Source organism: Bubalus bubalis, chromosome 22 (assembly GCF_019923935.1).
Source record: "Bubalus bubalis isolate 160015118507 breed Murrah chromosome 22, NDDB_SH_1, whole genome shotgun sequence".
In the NCBI taxonomy this organism is placed as follows: Eukaryota; Metazoa; Chordata; class Mammalia; order Artiodactyla; family Bovidae; genus Bubalus; species Bubalus bubalis.
The window spans coordinates 48,053,301-48,070,171 of NC_059178.1; the positions used below are offsets into that span (position 1 = coordinate 48,053,301).

General features: G+C 35.8%; 1 protein-coding gene across 4 annotated transcripts in view; it reads left to right on the forward strand.

Moving 5' to 3' along the window:
* The window catches only part of PIK3C3 (phosphatidylinositol 3-kinase catalytic subunit type 3), a 167,027-nt gene that overhangs the window by 53,034 nt on the left and 97,122 nt on the right, over positions 1-16,871 (forward strand). For 3 of the 4 annotated variants that reach the window (XM_006056957.4, XM_044934742.2, XM_025273515.2), the window contains exons 5-9: positions 3,578-3,664; positions 5,853-5,948; positions 8,656-8,727; positions 12,012-12,116; positions 13,754-13,846. In XM_006056957.4, the coding sequence (XP_006057019.1) occupies positions 3,578-3,664; positions 5,853-5,948; positions 8,656-8,727; positions 12,012-12,116; positions 13,754-13,846 (453 nt within the window). The remainder of the gene's footprint in view (positions 1-3,577; positions 3,665-5,852; positions 5,949-8,655; positions 8,728-12,011; positions 12,117-13,753; positions 13,847-16,871) is intronic. The other variant, XM_044934741.2, reaches the window with a different exon arrangement.

Here is a 16,871-nt window from a genome sequence, read left to right on the forward strand (position 1 = left end):
ACTGTGCCCTAACTCTTGCATAGCTCCCCTGTTTTCAACACCTCCTACCACAGTGATACATTTGTTATAATTTGTTAAAATTAATGAACCTGCAGGGAAACGTCATAATTACCACAAATCCATGGTTTACCTCATGGTTCTCTGAATATTGTACATTTTATGGGCATTGACAGATGTTTAATGTCATTTATTCATCATTATAATGTGATAGCTCAGAGGATAAAGCATCTGCCTGCAATACAGGAGACCCAGGTTCGATCCCTGCGTTGGGAAGATCCCCTGGAGAAGGAAATGGCAACCCACTCCAGTATTCTTGCCTGGAGAATCCCACGGACAGAGGAGCCTGGCGGGCTACAGTCCATGGGGTCGCAAAGAGTCGGACACGACTGAGCGACTTCACTTTCTTTCTTTCTTTTATAATGTGATACAAAGTAGTTTTACTGCCCTAAAAATCTTCTGTGTTCCACTTTTATTTCCCTCTTCTCCCCACTACCCTGGGCAACTTTATTGTGGTTGTCTTTCAGTCACTAAGTCCTGTCCGGCTGTTTACAAACACATGGGCTGTGGCAAGTCAGGCTCCTCTGCCCTCCACTGTCTCCTGGAGTTTGCTCAAATTCATGTTCATTGAGTTGGTGATACTATCTAACCATCTCATCATCTGCTGCCCTCGTCTTTTGCTTTCAGTCTTTCCCAGCATCAGGGTCTTTTCTTACAAATTGGCTCTTGGTATCAGGTGGCCAAAGTATTGGAGCTTCAGCATCAGTCCTTCTGATGAATATTCAGGGTTGATTTTCTTTAGGATTGACTAGTTTGATCTCCTTGTGGCCTAAGGGACTCTCGAGTCTTCTCCAGCACCGCAATTAGAAAGCGTCCATTCTTTGGCGCTTACAGCATTCTTTATGGTCCAACTCTCACATCCACACGTGACTACTGGAAAAGCCATAGCTTTGACTGTATGGACCTCTGTTGGCAAAGTAATGTCTCTGCTTTTTAACACACTGTGTTTGTCATAGCTTTTCTTCCAAGGGGGAAGTGACTTTTAATTTCATGGCTGTAGTCACTGTACACAGTGATTTTGGAGTCCAAGAAAATAAAATCTGTCATTGCTTCCACTTTTTCCCCTTCTATTTGCCGTGAAGTGATGGGACCAGATCTTAGTTTTTTTCATGTTTAGTTTCAAGTCAACTGTTTATCTTTGTATTATCTCCATAGTTTTACCTTTTCTTTAGTTGGAATCATACTGTAGGTAGCCTTTTCAGACCGGCTTCTTTCACTTAGCAATATGCAGGTAATGTGCACTTAAGGTTTCTTGGTGTCTTTTCATGGATTAATACCTCTTTTTTTTTTTAAATTAGAGGATAATTGCTTTATTATGTTGGGTTGGTTTCTGCCATACATCAGCATGAATCAACTGTAGGTATACATATATCCCCTCCCTCTGAAACCTCCCTCCCACCTTCCACCCTGTGCCACCCTCTAGGTTGTCATAGAGTACTGGTTTGAGCTCCCTGCATTATACAGCAAATTTCCACTGGTTATCTATTTTACGTATGATACCTCCTTTCTTTTTAATACTAAGTAACATTGTCTGAATGTATCAATTTATCCATTTACTTACTGAAGCCCATCTGAGTTGTGCCCAGGTTTTGGCTATTATAAATAAAGCCATAAAGCCATAAAAATATCCATGTGCCCTCTTTTGTGTGGGTGTAAGTTTTCAACTCTAGGTAAACACCAAGGAGGGCAATTCCTGGAATGTATGGTAAGAGTATGTTTAGTTTTGTATGAAGCTGCCACACTGTCTTCCAAAGCGGCTGTACGTTTTGCATTCCCCTGAGCAATTAGTAGGAATTCCTGTAGCTCTATGTACTCACCTGCAGTTGGTGCTGTCAGTTTTCCAAATCTTGGTCATTCTGATAGACGATTAGTGATTTCTCATTTTAATTTGCATTTCCCTGACGTCATGTGATGTGCAGCATTTTTTCATACAACTATTTACCATCCATATTTCTTTTTTGGTAAGTTATTAAAATCTTTGGCCCTTTTTTTTAATCCGATCACTTGGTTTTTTTTTGTGTGTGGAGTTTTAAGAGTTCTTTGTGTATTTTGGCTAACGTTCTTTATCATGGGTCTTTTACAAATATTTTCTTCCAGTCTGTTACTTGCTTTCTCATTCTCTTCACACTGTCTTTCACAGAGAGACATTTTTAATTGTAATGAAGTCCAGTTTATCAATGATTTTCTTTTATGGATTGTGCCTTTGGTGTTATATCTAGAAACTTGTCATCTACCCAAGGTCATTTAGATTTTCTACTATATTATCTAATAGGAGTTTTGTTTTTTGTGATTTACATTTAGCTCTGTGATTTATTTTTTGTAGAGGATGTAAGGTCTTTGTCTACATTTATTTGTTTGCACTGCATGTCCAGTTGGTTCAGCAATACTTGTTGAAATGACTCTTTGCTCCGTTTTATTGCTTCTTCTTCTCGGTCAGAGATCTGTTGACTGTATTTATGTGATCTGTTTCTGGAATCTATTGTGTTTCATTGATCTATTTATTTGTTATTTTCCATACTATCTTGATTACTGGGATTGCTTTGCATCTGTAGGTCAAGTTGGTAAGTACTGACATCTTGACAATACTGAATCTTCTTACCCTGATTGGAGTATCTGTTTATTTATTTCTTCTTTGATCTTGTTCATCAGAGTTTTGTAGTTTTCCTCATATAGATCTTATACATATTTTGTTAGATTTATATCAATTTTATTTTTTGGGGGTGCTAATATAAATGATTAGCTTATATTATGAGATGAGTTTGAACAAGCTCTGGGAGTTGGTGATGGACAGGAAGCCTGGCATGCTGCAGTCCTTGAGGTCACAGAGTCAGATACGACTGAGCGACTGAACTGAACAGAATATAAATGATTAGTGTCTGACTCTTTGGGACCCCATGGACTGTAGCCCACCCGGCTCCTCAGTCCATGGAATTTTCCAGGAAACAATACTGGAGTGGGTTGCCATATCCTTCTCCAGGGGATCTTCCTGACCAGGGATCAAACCTGGATCTCCTGTGTCTCCTACATTGATCGGTGGATTCTTGACCACTGCGCTACCTGGGAAGCCCAATGTAAATGATGATTGTGTTTTTAATTTCAAGTTTTACTTATAAATTGCTGGCATATAAAAAAAGATTGACTTTTTATATGAACCTTGTATCCTCCTTGTTATAATTGCTTATTAATTCCAGGAGCTTTTTTTTTTTGTCCATTTTAAAATGTTTGCTACATAAATGATTATGTCACCTTTGACTAAAGAATGTATTATTTCTTCCCAATCTGTTTATTGTTTATTTCCTTTTCCTTGTTTTATTGCATAAGCTAGCACTTTCAGTGTCATATTGATAATCATTACTATCTTTTTTTTTTTTTTAAAGGGGAAAGCAAGTTTATTTAGAGAGATACACATCCTGTAGGTAGAATGTAGTCTTTCCCAGAAGGTGAGAATGGCCCATTACCATTCTTTATCCTCTTTTCTATGATATCTGTTGCTTAGAATTTTCTGCATTTTGTTTTGCAGCTCACCAAAGCTCATCGACAAGGTCACATGGTGAAAGTAGATTGGCTGGACAGATTGACATTTAGAGAAATAGAAATGATAAATGAGGTGGGTTGTATCCCTCTTTTATTTCAAAATTTTTTCTCCAGAATTTTAAATGAAAAATTATTTAGAAGAATTATTCATTGTCATGTATCTCTCATATGTGAGATATTGAGGATAACTTCTAGTTATGAATTATATGCTAATAAGAGGAAAACTTGAGATATCTGCCTTTTTTATATTTTAGTGTTTTTTGAACCCTGAAATAAGTAGTAGATATCTCTGGCTCAGATGGTAAGGAATGCCTCTACAGTGCAGGTGACCCGGCTTCAGTGCCTGGGTCAGGAACATCTGTTGGAGAGAGTAATGGCTACCTACTTCAATATTCTTGCCTGGAGAACTCCATGGACAAGAGCCTAGTGGGCCACAGTCAATGGGGTCACAAAGAGTCAGATACGACTAAGTGACTAACACTTCCCTTTGACTGCTTTTCATCGTAAATATCATATAAGTGAAGCCCATGTTAAGTTTGATACCTCACTTGTAGATTCTCTCTTTCTCCATATGGTAGTTTATGTCTAAGTTGGATATATCTGTCAACAATATATCAACACAATGTCTTTACTTCAGTTACCTTAAGTCATCGTTAGCAGTTCCTCTCCCCAGTTAAGATGCTCCTTCTCTTACGTAGTACATGTAGGACTGTGCGCACTTGATGAAGTTACATGGTTCAGATAATTTGTGTACTTCCTGATATTGTGTATTGGTCCAGAATAGGTTTAATTAAGACATGACTTTAGTGAACCTCTTTAAAAAATTAGAACAACAAAAGTTTCTGTACATTAGCACTGAAATACTATGTTTGGCCTAGAGAGCAGAAATAGCAATTGTATATTAATCACATTAGGAGAGAGGGATAACAGGTTTGTGATATATGTAGCTTACAGTGATCAGCACATGGCACAACTGACTTAATTTTTGTTCTCTGAACAGTTTTTAGTAGAAGGAAGAGAGAAATTGGTCATTTTATAGTGAACACTTAGAAAAGTTGAATTTTAGCATTGTGCATTTTTAAAAAACAAATTGGTAGTGTCTAACAACAGTTACATTTAGTATGAATACTGGGTATCTTTTCTAAACTTATTCATAATACATTCTCATATACTGAAACTGGAAAAAAAAATTTACTGTTTTGAATTTTTAGTTGTCACATCTAAAAACAGTTTAATTGAAATGCTTCTATTCATCAACTTAAATACCCCTGGGTTTAGAAAATGTAACGTTAGCGCATACTTGGCTCAGCCTTTTTCTCACTCTATCCACACTCTTTAAAAGATAAGAGGCTAAGAGGCCATTACCATTATCATAATAGACTTATAATATGCTTCATAAGCTGAACAGTTTTAAGTGACCTTCTTAGATCCTTGTGATTATATAACTATAGATTTAAAGCCATTTTTCAAACTGATTTGGGTTAGAATTAATCACCCTTTTAAGTTTCTTTTTTTTTTTTACTTCATTATTAGCATAATATTTGCTTTCTTAAGGGAATACAGTTATACACACAGCCAACATTTGATATGTTGGGGAAGAATAACTGTTCCCCACTGTATTTAAAGTGTGTTGATAAAAATTTACAAATGATTGCAAGTTATTTTAAGACATTTATAAATTGTCAAAAACTTGTAAATGTTGTATCTGTTAAGCCCAAATTGCCTCTGTCCTTAGTTACATACTTTGTTTTACTTTTGTTTTTGTTATATTAACTTTTATATTTGAATTAGTCCATAGGGTTTAAGAGTGAACTGTTCTTTGCTTAAAATTTTTAGAAATACAAAAATCTTATTTTTTTTGAGATGAAATAACTTTCCTGCAAATGTATACTAAATGTGTATACACACACACACACATTTAGTTAAATGTTTTTTTTTTTAGTTTTTGTAATGTAAATGTAAATGTTTTACATTTTTAGTTAAATGTAACCTTTACAATGTTATGTAATAAAATTCCTACTACTGAAGAAACCAAAAATTTCATTAAGTTTGAGGAAGGAGTTACAAATGAGTAGTAGGCACTTCTGGATAAGGCAGTAGTGAAATAGTAGTAGTATATAAAACAGTACACTTATAATAATGACATAAACATTTGTTACATTTTAACTTGTATTTGATGGATTCTATGTACTACTAAATTGGGAATAAGATACAAACTAATGTTGAAGAAAATCATTTTTCATAATTTTTTTCTTTTTTAGAGTGAAAAACGAAGTTCTAATTTCATGTACTTGATGGTTGAGTTTCGATGTGTCAAGTGTGATGATAAGGAATATGGTATTGTTTATTATGAAAAGGTATTTTCCTTGGAACTGTTTATGGTCTCTAAGTTAGAGGGGAGGGGAAACATTAAAAAAAAATTACTATTGTTCCTGCTGGGATGAATTATTTGGCTACAGGATGGCAGCAGACAGCTGTCAGCAGCAGTTGTTTTTATATATATATATATATACACACACACACACACACACACACAAATCAAATCATTTAGCTAGAATAAGATTACAAAAGCTGATCATATAATACATTTCTGGGTTACAGAATTCAATAAATATGCAAGAGATTAAAAACTTTTTGATTAACTGTTCTCTAAATTGGCAAGTAGGACATTAAAGCAATAGCTTCATTAACAATTAGTATCCACTTGAAAAGTAAAAAGAGGGTATCATATTTTTTATGTGTTAGGCTATTGGATGTTAAGGGTATGTTTGTATATAAGTATGTATATAATGTGTTGAAACTGTATATGTGACCCTAAACATAAGTATGCTTATGAAAGACCTTTTAAATGTTCATTTATTTATAAAGTACTTGCAAAATTAAGAAAACCATGTTATCAGTAGTCTGAGTGGTAAAAGAATGCAGTTACGAATTTGCTCAGGTTTGTTCATTACCAAAAGAAAGTAGTTGTGTGTTTGGTATCTAGCTACTTGAAAAATATCTATGCTTTAAATACTTATTGATGGGTCTTCATTTTAATACTACAGAAATAATAGTATGTGGAGTTCAAAAGCACATAAACTAGGCACCTTCTGTTATTGTGAAAGTACTGAGACAAGTGCTTATGAGGATGGAGTCAGAATCAGTGTAAATGAGGACAGACTTTTGATACATGGCATAAAAGAATAATATTTTGTCCAGCATAGAGCTAAGTTGTTCATAAGAAGTAGTGCTTTGAAATTGCATTTACATGTTAGTGTTATTTGTTAAAGTTGTCACAAGTGATTTTTTTTAATCCATGTTTTATAGCTGTTAAATTACTATTTGAAAGATGTTTTCATAATGAAGGTTTAGGATTTGCATAGTTAATTTGTGATCATTTTTCTGGTACTTCGCAAGGTATATATATATTTCCCTTTATCTTTTACCCCTTCCTTTAGAAAAAAGGTTAAAAAAAGTTAACTTGTTTCTGCTTTTTATTTTATAGATTATATTCTCTGGGGGGGGGGAAGATAGGAAGGTAAACTACTTTACACTCTGTTTATTCATTAGAAAAATTGTTAAAAAGAAAGGGTAATGAAGTGTGAGTGAAATTGTTTTGTTACCAATACATTTTAATAAAATCACATTTTTAATTTTTACTATATGTAATTTCATTAAAAGCAATATTTCCCACCCATATGGAGTTTATATTGCAAAAGCATGCTAATGGTGATGGTATTTTCAAACACTGGAGATGTGAAGGATCTTTTGAAAGATAGCTTTGATAATAGATGAAATAATAACAGAATAGAAATTAGAAGAAGTTCAAGTATTTTTGAAAAGGTTCTTGACCCCTTTCTAACTGCTTCTTGAAAATTGCCCATAAATTAATGCCTGTCTACTTTTCCTATCATATTTCCACTTAGTGTAAAGATTGCTGGGCCAGTGCATTGAATCTAATGGAAATAGACTTTCTTGTCACCTGTCTTCTGTGACAGATAGCCTTAGTGAAGATTACTTGTCACAGTTGGGTTGATAAATGTGTTTTTTGGTGTTGTGACTGAGAACCAGCCTGTTAAACAATAGCTGTGGGAATTTGTGGTTTTCTCTAAGACTCAATTACTGAACTTAAAGTAAAGTCACAATACTTCCCCTCTTTCAGTCTCCCCTGATTTTGTTACACATATGTAAAATTGAAAATATACTAGCATTTGGAAGTTGACAGAAAAATTTGATGCTAGGTATACAATTGTGAGGCAATGAGTTTCAACCTAAATTAGTTTACCCTTTTCCAGGATGTATTCAGTGACATTTATTAGGCCAAATTACCTTTCTTCCCTTTATTGGGTAAAAATAAAAGCCAGAGTTCTTCAAAAATGATAATGCCAACAAAATAAGACAGTTTTATTTCATAAGAATTGATTCTTGTTATTCTAGCTTACATGGTGTTGAATAAGTGTCCTCTGAGAAGCAATGCTGCTGAGTTTCTAGTTGGATATAACTTTGAGTAAACTTTCCTGAGTGGAACTTAATTGTAATAATTTGAAGAATTACCAAAATCTGCTAAGTGATTTTTGCAAGTAATGTGACACATCCATTGTGCCATATTTTAATTATACTCTTTGATTTTTTTGTTCTGAGTTTTAAACTTAGGACCTTTATTTTGACTCAGTCATTACAAACAAACTAATACAATATTGTGAAGTTTAAAAATAAAATAAAATTAAGATAATGAAAAAAAATAGAAATAAAAAAAATAAAACCTTAAAAAAAAAAATCCTGACAAATATAGTCTACTGATTTTCCTGACATCATATCTCTAATAACTATATAATACAGGTTTTTTTATTGTTAAATTTTATTTTTCTCAAAATATTTCATCAGCAACAGAAGGTAACAAATGGATATATATATGTAACAAATGGATTTAAAATATAGTTGAAAGATGATAATTTAAAGGGAGGAATGATGTTATTTAAAAATTAAAATACATTCGAGTACACATGTTCATGTATTGTCTCTTGCCATTTGGTTAAATATATATATGTATGTATTTTTTGAATTTGTTGTATTGTGATCCAGGATGGTGATGAGTCATCTCCAATTTTAACAAGCTTTGAGATAGTGAAAGTTCCTGACCCTCAGATGTCTATGGTGAGTCACTGTGAAATTTCTAATGAAAGTTCTTTTCTCTAGACTGATTATGACTTATATCCACATCATACACTTTCTAAAAAGTGTCTCTGTAACTTCATTGGTTATTTAAAAGTGAATCATAAATTCACTTCAGCCATATGGAATCAGATTCAAATGGAATATTTATAAGAAATACTACCTTATCATAAGGCCTGGATAGTGCAGTGTTGGTAAACCATTTTAATTATTGAAAGAGCTATAGAATGTGATCTTGAAATAGATTTGGAGAAACAAGTATTTGAAAGATTGTCATCATAATAGAAGGAGAATTTATTTATACCACAAGTTAACAGTAAGATCAATGGATAAAAATTTGAGGGAGATTGATTTTAGTGAAAAATAGGGAAGATTATGGGTAGTTACCTGAACTGTTCATTTTGGATTATGGTTTCTGGGATGATTTTGAGATACCCTGCTTATGAATTGTTGAGATGATAGCTCTCTCAGGAATAAGAAAGAGGAAGAATTCTTTCTTTGTAGCAGATGTTTGATTTGATGACTTCAGATTTAGAAAGTTCCAGAAAAAAATCCTTTTTAACAGCATAATATAAACTGTGATATTCACACTTAGAATTCATTTACGTTACTCTGAACTATTTTATTCTTATTTTATTTATTTCTAATTAGATTAATTACCTTCCTAATCAGAACAAAGTAGATTGAAAGTAGTGCATTGGAAGATGAAAACATGATGATTAGGGTAAATACGACATGTTTTACCTAACTTCCAAGGAAGAAATAGGGGGGAAAAGGGAATAAAAATTTGGAAGAAAAAGATCACTTGGGAATTGTAGAAACAAACATCTAAGACCTTCTCCTGTTCCCAATCCTGGCATAATTTAAAAGAGAGTTCAGTTCAGTTCAGTTGCTCAGTCATGTCCGACTCTTCGAGACCCCATGAACCGCAGCATGCCAGGCGTCCCTGTCCATCACCAGCTCCCGGAGTCTACCCAAACCCATGTCCATGGAGTCAGTGATGCCATCCAACCATCTCATCCTCTGTCGTCCCCTTCTCCTTCTGCCCGCAATCTTTCCCAGCATCAGGGTCTTCTCAAATGAGTCAGCTCTTCGCATCAGGTGGCCAAAATATTGGAATTTCAGCTTCAACATCAGTCCCGCCAATGAACACGCAGGACTGATTTCCTTTAGGATGGACTGGTTGGATCTCCTTGCAGGCCAAGGGACTCTCAAGAGTCTTCTCCAACACCACAGTTCAAAAGCATCAATTCTTCGGTGCTCAAGTTTCTTTATAGTCCAACTCTCACATCCATACATGACCACTGGAAAAACCATAGCCTTGACTAGATAGATCTTTGTTGACAAAGCACTGTCTCTTTTCAATATGCTGTCTAGGTTGGTCATACCTTTCCTTCCAAGGAGTAAGTATCTTTTAGTTTCATGGCTGCAATCACCATCTGCAGTGATTTGGGAGCCCAGAAAAATAAAGTCAGCCACTGTTTTAATAGATCTAAAATGGATACTGAGTTTTCATTATAAAATCAAATTGTCTTTTACGTTGTAGATACAGGAAACACATGAAGAGTTACCTTCAAAATGTATGAGTGTATACAAATTTTGTCATATCGGAACCATATTACTTTCATATAACTTGTACCAAAATGTCAGGTAAATGAGAGGTCTGTTTATTTAGTGTATTTTTTTCTAAATAAAATGTTCATCAACAATTATAGGTTTAACATTTTGGATGCTGTAATTAAAAAAATCAAAGATGTTAGACCTCTATTAAATTTTTTTAGCTTTAAATGCAATTGAGAAAGGACAAAACAAAAGATATTTTTAAAAAGTTGAGCTACCCTTGTCTGCTATGTTAAAAAATTTTAATTTGTAGCCATTAGTATTAACTAAATAGAGGAATATAGCAAACATTGAGTACCACCAAGCTGGTTTATCCCTGTATCAGACAATAAAACAGACTGTGTAAGTGTGATACTAGCACATGTACATATACACAAAGACTGATAAAACTGTCTAAAAATCCCAGAAATAAATCCAAGTACATAAGGAAATTGATAAAGGTGACTTTTCATCACTGGAGCATAGTGCTAGGGAAGAACCATTTAGAAAAAAATAAAATTTCCATACCATACATACCTCCCACCATGCATAAGGAAAAACTCCAAATGAATCACGATTTAAATATTATAAAATGGATCCTAACTGGATCCTAACTGTTCATTGGAAGGACTGATGTTGAAGCTGAAACTCCAATACTTTGGCCACCCGATGCGAAGAATTGACTCATTTGAAAAGACCCTGATGCTGGGAAAGATTGAGGGCAGGAGGAGAAGGGGACGACAGAGCATGAAATGGTTGGATGGCATCACCGACTCAGTGGACATGAGTATAGGTGGACTCCAGGAGTTGGTGATGGACAGGGAGGCCTGGCGTGCTGTGGTTCATGGGGTTGCAAAGAGTCAGACACGACTGAGCAACTGAACTGAACTGGTACTTTACTGTCAGTGTAGGTAGACTTCTAAAGCTGGGTCAAAATCCAGAGGCAACAAAAGAAATGATTGGTAAATTCGACTATGTTAAAAAAATGTTGCACGGCAAAAACACTGTAACAAAGTCAGAAGACAGTTGAGAAACTGGGAGAAACTATTTGTGACATACCACAAAGGGCTGTGTATCTAGTATGTCAAAAACTCTTAATACTGGAGAGTAGAGGACCAAAAAGCCAATTGCAAATTAGGAAAAATACAGGAACAGACAATTCATACAGGTAAAAATGAATAAAATAAGGTCTCTTTAAGCAAAGACAGTGTGTTCAAAGCTTATGATTTTGGCCATAGATAAAATAGTCAAGCGTTTTGATCATTGTCACTGCCCTAGGCAGTTTAAACGAAGGTGATAGTATGATTATATCACAAAGTTGCTAGTAACTCCTAGGAAAAGGGAGCTTTAGTCTGCATTGCCAAGGGAAGTTTTTGGAGTGAAGGTGACACTTGATTGGCTAGACGATTTAAAACCTTGAATACAATGGGGGGTTAAAACAAGGGCCTGGGACGGCATGCACATGTGCACCAGTGCCTGGTGAAGCATAGGCAAGCTTGCTTAGCTTTCCCTATCACCACAAGGTACAGAGGAGACTACAGTTGTAACAAGAAGAAAATAGCATTATAAACTGGTCTGGAGTAACTATTTGCTTTTTCTGAGTGACTGTTGAAACTGATTATTGGTGAAATTTACATTGTTGGTTAATATTTTTAAATAATTTATAGGAGAATTTAGTTGAGAGCAAACATCACAAACTTGCCCGGAGTTTAAGAAGTGGACCTTCTGACCACGATCTCAAACCTAATGCTGCCACAAGAGATCAGCTAAATGTAAGAGCATTTTAAAAATATTAATATAAAAATAATGAGTGGATATTTTGATTGCAGCTCATGTGATAGCACATCACTTGAAAGTGATTCAGATGCAGGTTAATGAATCCTATGTAGTTTCAACAACTTAACGTTTCTGTTGTTTTGTATCATTTTGGGGCTTTCAGGAACTATTAGCCCTAGAGACAGAGCTACAAATAGTATGTCTTGTTAGTATAGTTTTCTTAGAAACGGGCCCTAAGATAACATTGTCTAAGAGAGGTCTTCTGTTGGCTTAACAAGATAACGTGAAGTGAAAGTGAAAGTTGCTCAGTCCAGTGGACTGTCTGTGACCCCACAGTCCATGGAATTCTCCAGACCAGAATACTGGAATGGGTGGCCTTTCTCTTCTCCAGGGGACCTTCCCAACCCAGGGATCGAACCCAGGTCTACCCACATTGTGGGCGGATTCTTTACCAACTGAGCCACAAGGGAAGCCCAAGAATACAGGAGTGGGTAGCCTATTCCTTCTGCAGCAGATCTTCCTCACCTAGGAATGGAACCAGGGTCTCCTGCATCGCAGGCAGATTCTTCACCAACTGAGCTATCAGGGAAACCCATTAACAAGAGAAGGAGTCACTGCGGACCTACCTGTTCACCTATAGCAGTGTCTACGACTCCATCAGCATGGAGACACTGTCCGACATGTTTGAGCTGGACCTGCCCACGGTACACTCCATCATCAGCAAAATGATCATTAACGAGGAGTTGATGGCCTCCCTAGACCAGCCGACGCAGACCGTGGTGATGCACCGCACGGAGCCCACCGCCCAGCAGAACCTGGCCCTGCAGCTGGCCGAGAAGCTGGGCAGCCTGGTGGAGAACAACGAGCGGGTGTTTGACCATAAGCAGGGTACCTATGGTGGCTACTTCCGAGACCAGAAAGACGGCTACCGGAAAAACGAGGGCTACATGCGCCGAGGTGGCTACCGCCAGCAGCAATCTCAGACGGCCTACTTAAGGCTTGACTTGTGTCCCCAGTGCCCTAGACCATTCACCCTTTAGGTCCAACCACACTGCATTAAAGGTCTGTCATTAAAGGTCTGTTTAGAGTTAAAAAAAAAAAAAAAAACAAAAAACAGAAAAGTTTATACTTTTGGTTTTTTGTTTTGATTTTTTTTTTCCTTTTCTTGTGTATGTATTGGTGGGGGCTTTTTCCTTCCTCATTTTTATTTTTTTTAAACTTTATACAAATTTAAGGGTTACTTTCCATTTATAGTTATTACAAATTGTTCTCTCTGTTCCCATGTTGTATAGTATATCTTGCAGGCAGTAGTTTGGTGGGGTAAAACTTTTGTTATTTGAGTTTGTTGTGTTTTTCATAGAAATAAATTAACTTTAACAACATACTTTTTTATATGAGGCTTAACTTTTATCTATCTTTTTCTCCCCTTACACTCTGAACAATGTCCTTTTTGAACTGATAGGTGGGTACAGCACATTTATGTCTTCCTTAGCTTCATGTATGTTTTCCTTTCTTCTGTAGTAATTATAGATATATTTAAATGAATGGAAAATTTTAAATGAAATGGAAATAGATAGCAAGTTTTTTTTTTTTTTTTAATTTGATAAAGTGGTTCTTTTTTTCTTTGTTTTAGATTATTGTGAGTTATCCACCAACAAAGCAACTTACATATGAAGAACAAGATCTTGTATGGAAGTTTAGATATTATCTTACTAATCAAGAAAAAGTGAGTTTCTCGAATATTTTCACGTATCAAATTTATCTGTAAACTTTGTTGCTAATGAGCAAAACTGTCATAGAAATACAGACTAATTGTCAAATTTTTATTAAAATGTTACAGAGCAAAGTATGTTGCTCCATTTCTTAAAAATTATAAAACTATACACCCAAAGATATATGTACCTCTTTGTTGATGTATAGACAGTATCTAAATGGGTTAAGTCACAGAGATTTGGGTTCAGTTTGCAGCAGTACAACTTACTCTTTCTGGATAAGGTGAAGCAGATTTCTTTGGAAGCTTTGTTTCCTCATTTTGCTAGTTAGGACAGCCCTTCTTCACAGGTGAGAGGATACATATGAGTAACCCGGTTGAGTCCTTAGTGCATAGTAGGTGCAGAGTTAAATCTTGACTCACTTTTGTCCTCTCTCTTTTCATAGAAGTAAATTAGCTCTGTGACAACATACTTTTTTATACGAGGCTTATATTTTATCTTTCTTTTTGCCTCCTTGAGCCTGGGTAGCTGTCAAAGAACTGTAGAATTCTGGAGATGTGGCTAGTGAGAGAGTATGAGAACTATAATCTGAAATGATGGATTGGTAGAATGGCATCGAGCGTGAGATGAGGGTAGAGAGGGTAGGTCAGAACTAGACAGTGCCTTCCATATTGAAGCTACGGAGTAAATAAAGTTTCCTTCTGGGCTCACTGAAATCATTCCTTTCACGTGCACCTCAGCTATCTGGGGCCAGTATCCTATGAGAGAGAGAATTGTGATGAAGAAGTCAGTACTAGGGGGCCGTCTCAGGTGGCACTAGTGACAAAGAACCCGCCTGCCAATGCAGGAGACATAAGTGATGCACGAAGATATTCTGGAGGAGGGCTTGACAACCTGCTCCAGTGTTCTTGCTTGGAGAATCCCATGGACAGAGGAGCCCGGGGAGGGCTACAGTTCATAGGATTGCAAAGAGTCTGACACGACTGAAGCAACTTAGCACACACAGTCAGTCGTAGACTTGAGTATAAAGACTTAGTTTTGAGGCTGATTGTTTATTGCTATTTATTGTCATGAAAAAGCTTTTTGACTACTTTAGCGTCTTCACATTTAATATTAATTGATTCAATTATAGTGAACTTTAAGTCTCTTCTAGTTTATGTTGTGTTGTATGCTTAGTCGCTCAGTCGTGTGTGAATCTTTGTGACTCCATGTTCTGTAGCCCGCCAGGCTACTCTGTCCATGGGATTTTTCAGGCCAAAGTACTTGAGTGGGTAGCCATTTCCTCCTCCAGGGGATCTGTGTGACCTAGGGATCGAACCTGCATCTCCTGCACTGTAGGCGGATTCTTTACCACTGAGCCATCAGAGATTAGTCTCACTTCTTCCATGGGAGCCTTGAGGAGCAGCTATAAATACAGGTGAAGCTTTGCAAGGTGGTCCACTCACCTCTTGCTGTGTGGCCTCGTTGCTTACAGGCCACGGACCTGTATAGTCCATGGCCTGGGGATTGGATAAAAATCCAATTACAGCTCATTTTAACTCTTCAGCTTTTCTTTTCTATCCTTTATTGATGCCTTGGGAAATTCTTTGTGGATGAACCATACTCATTCTCTTTTACATCTATAATAAGAATGAGAGAGGAATTTTAAATTTGCTGTAGCTTTTGAGTGTTATTCTTTTTATCCCTGCAAGAAAAGGAAGGAATCATCAGCATAAGCACAGATTTGTGATTTTTGTGTTTTTTTAAAAAGATTGAGTTAGTATATGGTACTCTACTAAATGAAGAATAACCTTATTCACAGAAATTGAATCTTGAATGCAGCAGTTTTGTCTAAAAATAAATAGCAAGATATTGAATTAAACCTGTTAGAATGTATAGGTTCAAGAATCATAGATTTACAAAGCAGAATTCCCTTAGATCGAAAAACTTCTGAGGAAAATTGTGTAAACAAGTTGTCACTTCCCCCTGAAATTCAGTTACCTCTAGATATGTGCAAATTTGTGACAGATTGCATTTAACTAGTTGATTTCAAGTTTTTAAATGGTAGGTGATGAAACTTCAATTCTCAGGACGTATTATAGAGTTCTTATGATCACTAGAGTAAGGTGAATGCTATTTTTTACTATTTGGAAGCACTTTTCAGAAAACCAAATATATATTGTTCTTGAAATGACCAAAGGAATTATTCACATAGCCACATTTGTATCTTTGTAATAATTTAAAATGGGTTTTATAGAAAATAAATACTTCTCTTCCACTGTCCCTTAATTTATTTATAAAAGAAATTTGCTCAATGCCAGTTTCTCAGGAACTATGATTTAGGTTATATGACATTTTTGCCCTAAAGGCTGTAAAGATTTCCTAGCGAAAAAGCAGTGCTCAGAAAACAAGTTAGTGGAAATTGGTTCTTTCAAAGTTATAGTTCTTATTTATTTTTTAATTAAATTTGTTCTTTCCACCTATTTTTTCCTAAATGACCTGCCTTAAGTATTTCAGATAAAAGCCCTCTAGTCTAGACTTAACGTTTCACCTGAAAAGTTCACAGTAATAAGTTTGTCCAATAAAAGCAGTTAAATTTATGAAGTAGTTATAAATGTATGGTCCGTAGCATGTACAAAGTGACTCGTTTTTGTGGAACCAAAAGTGTGAATATTATAACTTTGTAAATTCAGCTTTTAACATGGTAAATGTCCTTTCTTCTTGTGGAAATGTTAATTAAAGATAACCATCATTTTACTATCTTTCTGTTATGCTTAGGGAACAAAACAGTAGGAATAGTCATATGGGGAAGGTGACGGTGATGCACAAGGACTGCACTGACGAGGCTGCTTCTGAGACGGTGACGTCAGGACAGTAGTCGTACTTGTGACTCCTGGCAAGGAGCTGATGGCATACCATAGCAGAAACGAATTCAATTCAGCACACAGTTGGTATCAACTCTTGGCCTAGTGTTATTTAAGGCTTTGGGCTTTGAGATACTATGTCACTGTAAATTTCATATAAATTAAAATTGTTTGGGTGTGCCTGCTAAGTCGCTTC